Source organism: Camellia sinensis, chromosome 3 (genome assembly GCF_055761805.1).
Source record: "Camellia sinensis isolate YWXY chromosome 3, ASM5576180v1, whole genome shotgun sequence".
Lineage (NCBI taxonomy): Eukaryota > Viridiplantae > Streptophyta > Magnoliopsida > Ericales > Theaceae > Camellia > Camellia sinensis.
The window spans coordinates 199,643,537-199,652,296 of record NC_138963.1 but is presented as its reverse complement, the minus strand read 5'-3'; the positions used below and the strand labels follow the sequence as shown (position 1 = coordinate 199,652,296).

The 8,760-nt window shown below is 44.4% G+C and overlaps 1 protein-coding gene and 1 pseudogene across 1 annotated transcript; both read right to left on the bottom strand.

The window, feature by feature from the left end:
• Positions 1–4,402: 4,402 nt before the first annotated feature.
• LOC145822154 ((S)-8-oxocitronellyl enol synthase CYC2 pseudogene) lies at positions 4,403–5,788 on the bottom strand (annotated as a pseudogene).
• A 590-nt stretch (positions 5,789–6,378) lies between these two features.
• Positions 6,379–8,558, bottom strand: LOC114291805 ((S)-8-oxocitronellyl enol synthase CYC2). The gene is given in 3 exon segments (XM_028235675.2): positions 6,379–7,513; positions 7,516–7,633; positions 8,455–8,558. Coding segments are annotated over 3 exon segments (1,182 nt in total). The 5' UTR covers positions 8,494–8,558; the 3' UTR covers positions 6,379–6,488.
• Between the last annotated feature and the right edge of the window lie 202 nt (positions 8,559–8,760).

Here is an 8,760-nt window from a genome sequence, read left to right as displayed (position 1 = left end):
GGATGAAGTCGGCAACAGCTTATCCCTTAATTGCTATCCATGGCCGGTAGGAGATATCAAACTGACTGAGTTCGACCGACCATTGCATAAGCCTGCCGGAAAGCTCTGGTTGTTGCATTATCTTCTTCAACGGTTGGTCAGTGAGGACCACTATGGAATGGGCTTGGAAGTAAGGGCGGAGTCGTCTGGAGGCGGTGACCAAGGCCGAGGACATTTTTTCTAACAATGGGTAGTTCTGTTCCGCCTCTCGAAGAGCCCGATTGATGTAGTAGACCTGATGTAGTGCTGCATTGACTGCAGTGTGTGACATGTCTAGATAGAGGAAGAGGGGTTTGCCCGTGATGGCTTGAGAAAGTAGGGAGGGTTAGCCATGCACTGTTTTAACTGTTGAAAGGCCTTTTTAGATTCTGCCATCCACTCAAAAGTTTGCCGAAGGACTTTGAAGAAGGGGAGGCACTTGTTCGTTGCTCGGGAAATGAAGCGGTTGAGGGCAGCCACTCGGCCAGTGAGCCTCTGAACCTCCTTGACCGTTCTGGGTGACTACATTTCGATTAGGGCCTTGATCTTTTCGGGGTTAGCCTCGATGCCCCGCTAAATGACCATGAACCCCAAAAATTTCCCAGATCTTACGCCGAAGGCACATTTTTTCGGATTGAGCTTCATCTGGTACTTTCGTAGGGTGGCGACGGTTTCTCGCAGGTTGGTCAGATGATCGGTGGAGAGCTTGCTCTTGACCAGCATGTCATCAACATATACTTCCATGTTCCGGCCTATCTGATGATGGAAGACGTCATTGACCAACTGTTGGTAAGTGGCACCGGCATTCTTTAACCCAAATGGCATCACACGGTAATGGTAGGTGCCTCGGTCGGTGATGAAGGAAGTGTGCTCCTGGTCAGATGGGTGCATCAAGATTTGGTTGTATCTAGAGAAGGCATTCATGAAACTGAGCATTTGATGACTGGCCGTGGCGTCGACTAGCAGATTTATGTGAGGGAGAGGGTAGTTGTCCTTGGAGCAAGCTTGGTTGAGGTCGGAGTAGTCGACACAGAGTCGCCATTTATCATTGTTTTTACGAACCAGAACCACATTCGACAGCCATCTGGGGTAGTCCACATTAGTGATAAACTGTGCCTCAAGGAGTTTGTCTACTTCAGAAGCAATAAGATTATTGCGTTCTGGGTGAAAAATGCGCTGCTTCTGGCGGATAGGTCGGAAATAGGGCTCAACACTGAGACGGTGGCTGATGAAGGAGGGATCAATACCTGGCATATCGGAGTGAGTCCAGGCAAACATGTTGTTGTGCTTAATCAGGAGGGCAGTGAGGTCGGTCTTGGCCTGGGGGGACAGTTGGTTGCCAATCTTGGCAGTTTTTGCCGGGTTGGTGGGGTCGATGGAGACCTCGATAAGCTCTTCCACTGGTTCCCCCCTGACCAGCTCATCCTCGTCCCTAACGTCAAGTCCTTCAATGATCATGGTTTCCTTAAGCTTAACTTCTTTAAGTGAGGCAACATAGCATTCTCTGGCTATAGTCTGCTCTCCTCTGACTGTGCCGATCCCCAGATCGGTGGGGAACTTAACGGAAAGATGGAAGGTGGAGGTGATGGCTTGGAAGGTGTTTAGGGCGGACCGGCTAAGGATGATGTTGTAAGTAGAGGGGCAGTCGACAACGAGGAAGGTGAGCAGCTTTGTGGTCTGCCTTGAGCTGGCGGAAGCAATTGAGGAAGATGATGTCTGAAGAACTGCCGTTGTCAATGAGAACCCGTCTGACCTTGTAATTGGAGAGGAGGGCGGAAATGACGAGAGGGTCATCATAAGGATAACGGATGCCTGTGCGGTCGGCGTCCGTAAAGGTGATAGGCTCGGTCCACTGCTTGGGGTTTGGAGGGTCGATCCAATGTGGCGACTTCTTTGTTTGAGCCGTGCCTTGTTTTCCTGAGTTCTGCCCGTTGAGCCGAGCGGGATGATCCTCTGCATACAAGCCCGCCAGAAATAACTCTGATTTCTCCAACAGGTGGGGCGGGATTACCTTGTGCCCGAGGTTGCTGTGGAGGGCGATCATGGCCTTGGTTAGGTTGGGTTGGCTGCTGGGAAGGGGTGCGTCGGTGGTTGTTTCTGATGGGCTCAGTCCTTTGCCTCTGCTGAGGACGGGTATCCGTGAACCGGCTAAGACGTCCCTGACGTATTAAGGTCTCGACCTGATCTTTGAGGTTAACACAGTCATCGGTATTATGGTCGTGGTCTTGGTGAAAACGGCAATATTTGGACTGGTCTTTCCGATTGGACGGGGTTCGTGATGGTTGGGGCCATTTGAGGGGGTAATCCCGCTGAATCTGATTGAGGACTTGTTCCATAGGGGAATTAAGGGGTGTGTACCGCTCGAACCGACCGGGTGGTCGGACTGGTGCTGACCGGTCGGCTCGGGGAGGTCGGTCGGTATAATACAGTGTTTGGTTATTGTACTGGGTGGTTCTGGCTTCTGAGTCATTTCGCTTTTCTTGGGAGGTCGGGTTTTTTGTTATAGGGTCTTGGCGAGTGACTAGGGAATCTTCTGCGTTCATGTATTTTTGGGCTTTGGACAGTAGGACTGCCATGGAGGTCGGGGGATTTTTTGAGAGGGAGAAAAGGAAATCAGATGACTGTAGGCCGGCCATGAAAGCTGTAAGGATGACCTTGTCATCGTTTTTCGCTACCTGCAAGGCTTCGGTGTTGAAGCGGGTAACGAAACCGTGCAGCGACTCCCCCTCGGTCTGACGGATATTGAGGAGTTGGGTTGCTGGGCGTCGCTGGTGTTGGGGCCCCTATGAAATGGCTAAGGAAGGAGTCGTTGAGGTGTTGAAAAGTGGAGACGGAGTCTGCTGGGAGTTGACTAAACCAAAGGCGAGCCGACCCTTGAGTGTTACAGGGAAAGCCCGACACATGGTTTCGTCAGGGAATGCATGGAGGATCATGAGCGTTCTGTAGGTCTCCAAGTGATCGGCTGAGTCTGTTGTACCGTCGAAAGAGTCGATGGTGGACATTTTGAACTTAGGAGGGAGAGGTTTGTCTCTGATGGAGGTAACAAATGGGGAGTTGGCTGTGGTAGATGGTTTATGTTGTATGTTCTGCACGACCCCTTGGAGTTGGAGCTTCATGGCTCGGAGTTTCGCGTTCCAGAGAGGGATATTGTCACCACCGGAGGGCAGCGGGGGCTGGACGCTGCTGGCATCTCCTTCAAGGATTAGTACCGGGATCGATGGTTGTGGGCCCCGGGGTGGCAGGTTTATACCTGGGGGAGGGGGTTGCAAGCCTTCCCAGTTGGGTGGATTAGGCTGCGGGATAGTATGGCTCGGGGCTCGTTCTTGGTTGGGAGGAATATTTGGAGGTGGTGGAGGCGGCACAGGAAGGTTTCTTTGGAGTAGAGCATTAATCAAGGCTTGATTTTGCTCGGCCATGTGGTTAATGTTGTTGGTAAGCTCGCTGAAATATTGTGGTGGGTTGTTTGGATTGGGGGGGTCGGTCTAATGGTCGGCAGTATTATGGTGAGAAGCCATGGATCTAGTCGTGACCATACACTTTGATAGGTAGTAGGAAAGGGTTATTGGAACAGGGTCTCTGGCGACAATGAGCACAACTGGCGTGCGGAGCAAAGCTTTCCCACAAATGGCGCCAACTGATGATGCAGTTATGATGTAAGGGGTTCCAGGCAGAACGGGTCGGACTGATCCACGCTTCTCGAGCTGGTATCCGGGTGATCAAGCCTACCAGAGAACCTGCACAAGAGTTCAACGGGGAATGGGGAGTCCCCCAGCGAACCCTTTGACGAGCAAGTTAGAGAGAGAAGTGGAGTGTAGAGATGAAATAGAGATAGGAAAGCTTAACCTTCTATATGTTTTCGACGTCTGTTTATATCCTTTGGTAATCATTACGTTGTCTCTTCCAACCTGTCACCTTGGCCGAAAGTCTATGCTGTAGCTTACCTTGTTCAGGGTGAGGGCGTGTTGTCCCGACGGAGAGGGGTTTTCGCAATAAATGCTATGAGGGGTCCTCATTAATGGCGATGTGCAGTGACAATAACTTTGCAGATCTTTGTCTGCTGATGTGGCTTGCCCTTTTCTTGCCATGTGTCTTGATGTCATTGGTTCTAATTGCTACATGGGGCTTCGGCAGTACTGGGCTTCAGCGTTTGAGATATGTGTTGGGCCCTAAATGGTGGGCTCTAATCTTTATGGGCTTACCCATGTCAAACATATCAACTAAAATGGTACCCACTAACAAGGAAATCAAATGCTACCCCATTGCAAACACTGCTGAAACATTATTAAATTGTTGATTGCTAATTCATCTAAAAAGTTCAAAGAATTATTTTATTATTTATTATATTTTCAATCAACATAGCTGATGATGACAACTCACTTGTTTATCAAACAATTTTGTAAGCCTGGACTTTGTCTGGCCAAGAAACGAATGGCTTCTTAAAATTCCTGAACCCCAAGAACCCATGCTCTTTGCTCTTATTCATGCTATCCGGCAAACCCTCCAAATCAAACATAAAGTCTGCAAACCAAAACGCTGCAACCTCTTCCAACCTTTTTTTGGATAAGTAAGTTATATTATAATAAAAAAAACGAAAGATATATAATGAGGTTCAATACATATCTTTTATAGGGAAAACAAACAAAAACAAAAACAAATTACTCCCTCAAAAGAAACAAACTAAGCTTATAGAAGACAAATACAACATACACAATAAAAGATTCAAAATTTCCCCATAGCATTCTTCAAGTAATGAAGTTTCACTTTGAGTTTTATTTTGTTACCTTCTTTTGCAGTCTTCATATTACTGAGATCGCTTGGAGATTGACTCCCTCAACTTTTTAGGCTCTTCGATTGGCACAACTCTTAATTTGATTCTCCATTCCCCAACTCTCCCATATCACATGATTCAATGACATCAAAAGCATTAGATGTTGATGGGGCAAAACGCTACGTCTTTCCCTCTTTGTTTATTACTGTTGTCGAACCTTGTTCACCATCTCTCCCCTTTTTCTTCACCACTTCCCATTTAGTTATACCTTGTATGTTTGTCTCTTTGACTCTCCACTCTTGTTTGGAAGATGCAGGGTTCAAGATCTTTGGCTTGTGAGAGCACAAATTAATGATATGATCAAAAGTCTCACAAACATCACACGTTTGAGGCTTCTATGGAACATCAACTTGAATCTCATATGGGTTACCATAACCAAGATTTATTTTAAAAGACTGAGAGATCTCTTTATTTACTAACACTTCAATACAACCTCCCCCAACTTGTTTGGCTCCAATCCATGTTCTCTCACAATTTGCTCCCAAATAGGACCCTTGTTCTTCATCATCTCCACCAAGCTCATTCCTTCCACTTCACTCTCATCATCAAAATCAACAAACTCTACATCAAACTGTTCAGCCAAAGCCGTCCACAAGTGCGTCCGCTTGAACAAATCCCCATTGCTGCAATTAAACGCTACGTTCTTTGCGTTTAGATCCACAGCTGCCCATATCTCCTGCTCTGCGATCAAGTCCACATCCGACCCAATTTGATTAGAGATCCGAGCGGCCTTAGTCCCGGGGAACTTTAGAGGCTTGTTCTCATACTTGCAGATCACGGCATATACACAGAGGGTTCCAATGATGTTCACCATGCTAGACGGAGAGAACCCGAAGATTGTATTAGGTCTATGGATCGACTATGTAATACTAAGTAAATGTACGTCAATTCTCTTGATCTACTATTGCTAATAATCATCAATTGTGACCTTTTATTATCCATCGTAGCTAAGCAATCGAGAATACTTATTATTTGGCAATTGTATTTCTTGCCGTTGCAAAAAGTTACTATAAGAGTTGGTAAACCTGCTAAAAAATAAAAATACAAAATTTTGGACACAAAAGTCCACTTTTTTAGTAGTGTTCTAAAGAAATTATTGTTGATCCCTCTCACTCTAGCCTATCAATTTTGTTATGAACGTAGAAATTAAGCACAAAAATAAATATAAAGTATATGTGAATTAACATTTTATAAAATTTATTGATTGGACTACTTGTGAAAAATCTTATCATCTCTTGCACATTTTTTATTGCTCCATCAAATTTTATGCAATGCCGGTGTGTTTGTAAGATCATAGTTTTTTTTTTTTTTTTTTTTTTTTTTATCGACAAAATATTTTATTGATGCAAAAATTACAACCAACACACTTTGATATACACATAAATAAAACAGAGCTATGTATGATAACTGCATCATGGCTTAATTAGAACATACCAACTAGGATGATACCCACTAAACAAATCAAATGCAACCCTATAGCAAACAACATTGTAATTATTAAATTGTTAACTATTATTTAAAAGTTTAAACTATTAAAGGAATGAATAATTTTATTATTTATTTTATATTCTCAACCAACCTACTTAATTTTATTATTTACATTATGTTCTCAACTAACATAACTGATAGTGAGAACTCATGTTTAAGGAACAATTTTGTAAGCCTTCACTTTGTCTATCCAAGAAATGAATGACTTCTTGGAGTTTCTAAACCCCAAGAACCCATGCTCTTTGCTCTTATTCATGCTATCCGGCAAACCCTCCACTCCAAGCATAGAGTCCGCAAACCACCACACTCCAACCTCCTCCAACCTGGTTGGCTCCAATCCATGTTCTCTCACAATCTGCTCCCAAACAGGACCCTTGTCCTTCATCATTTCCACCAAGCTCACTCCTTCCTCACTCTCATCATCAAATTCAACGAACTCCACATCAAACTGTTCAGCCAAAGCCTTCCACAAGTGCTTCCACTTGAACACATCCCCATTGCTGCAATTAAACGCTTCGTTCTTCGCGTTAGGATCCACCGCGGCCCATATCTCTTGCTCAGCGATCAAGTCTGCATCGGACCCAATTTGATAAGAGTTCCAAGCGGCCTTAGTTCCGGGGAACTTGAGGGGTTTGTTCTCATACTTGCAGATCGCGGCGTATACACAGAGTGTTCCAATGATGTTCATCATGCTATACGGAGAGAACCCGAAGATCGTACCAGGTCGGTGAATTGACCATGTCAACCCTTCTTTCTTCGCCACCTCTTCGAAGAGGATGTCTTCGAGGGTGTAGTAGAAATTGGGGAAATTCAATCTCGGCATGTCCTCAGTGAAGGGCGGGTCGTGGGCCAGGACCGGGACCCCCTTGCCGATGACCTCGAAGGGTCCAACGTAGTGTTTGAGGCCGGTTTGGAGGCAGATGTGGCGGAGATTGGGGGCGTTTGGGATCACCGCCTTGAGAACGTTGCGAAGCATGGCTCCGTTGGCCTTGCAGTTCTCGAGCTCGGTGGATTTGTTGGTCCAGGTCACGTAGAATATGTGGGTGACGTCGGTGAGTGGAGAGAGCTTGGTAACCGTGTCGTCGGCGTTGGAGATGTCGCATTGGATGTACTCGACCGGGTGATCGGCGTTCCAGGTGGGGCGGGTGCGGCGAGCGACTCCATACACCTTCCATGGGCGCCTGGAGTGTCGGAGAGGGGGAGGATTTCGGCCAAGCTGTTACCGACAATGCCGGTGACACCGAGGACTAGTCCGACACTCTGAAATGTTTTGGGACGTTCATGTTCTTCAATTTTTTTCTGAAAAATCAAGAGGAGAATATGTTAGTTACCAAGGCCAGTCCTGATGTTTTGGGAGCCAAGACAAAATTATATTATAAAATGGGGAGGGCCAATAGAGATTCAAAAAAATTTAGGAAATATTTTGTTGTTACTGAACTATAAAATTAAAGGAATTCTAACATATAGGGGTTTTTTTGGGGAGCAATAAAAGGTCAATTTTTAATTTTTTACTTATTTTGTGTCATATTACCTCTCATATTTTTTACTCACAGAATAAACTCAAAAAAGTCAAAAAAATTAACTTTTTACCAAACTTTCAAAACACCGCATAGAAAGGAAAAATTCAAGGAATTCATTGCACATAGTTTGTTCAAGTTCTAAATAGGTTTAATTCATTTGAAAAAAAAGAAGTGTGACCATGCAAAAAAAAGTTTTATTAATATGAAACCATCAAATATTTATTTTGATGGACCGTTTGCTTTGGATTGATTTTATTTTTTATTTTTTATAATTATTTGTAGTAACCTTAGGAAACTAAACAACATACCCATAAGCATACCAATTAGATATAGTGTTAGTTGGGCTTCCATCAAGTAGTTAAGCCTACATACAAATCTTGTGTATTAGTTGATATATTTATTAGTGTTATGGGTATTACTTAAGCAAACCAAAAAAAATCAAACTTAATAAAAGAATCATGTTTTTGGAGGTTCTAAATTTCCAAACAGATTTGGCGGTTTTAGGCGGCGAGCTCATCCCCAGAGCTGGGCTTAATAGTTATGGATTATAAGTTAACAAATTTGTTAGTTGGAAAGTGATGAATGATAAAATAGGCATACCCGTGCAGCGCCGATAGCTCCGGCCCACCACCAGCTCATTTTGCGTTTGTAGGAAGTTGTACACCGGTGTAGAAGAGATGTGAGAGCTCGAAAAGGTGATAAAGTGAAATTGGCGATTTGGATCTTGGATCGGTCAATTTAAATAGCAAGCTCTGGTGGATGTGTTAAACTTTGCTTCAACTTCCTTACTCGGACTTTTATTAGCATCATTCAACAATTTCTAAAATTTTCAACAATCTACAGTATATTTATGTCGCCCCAAATCCGGGAAAATTATTGACTACATACAACAGGCCTTTTTGCACC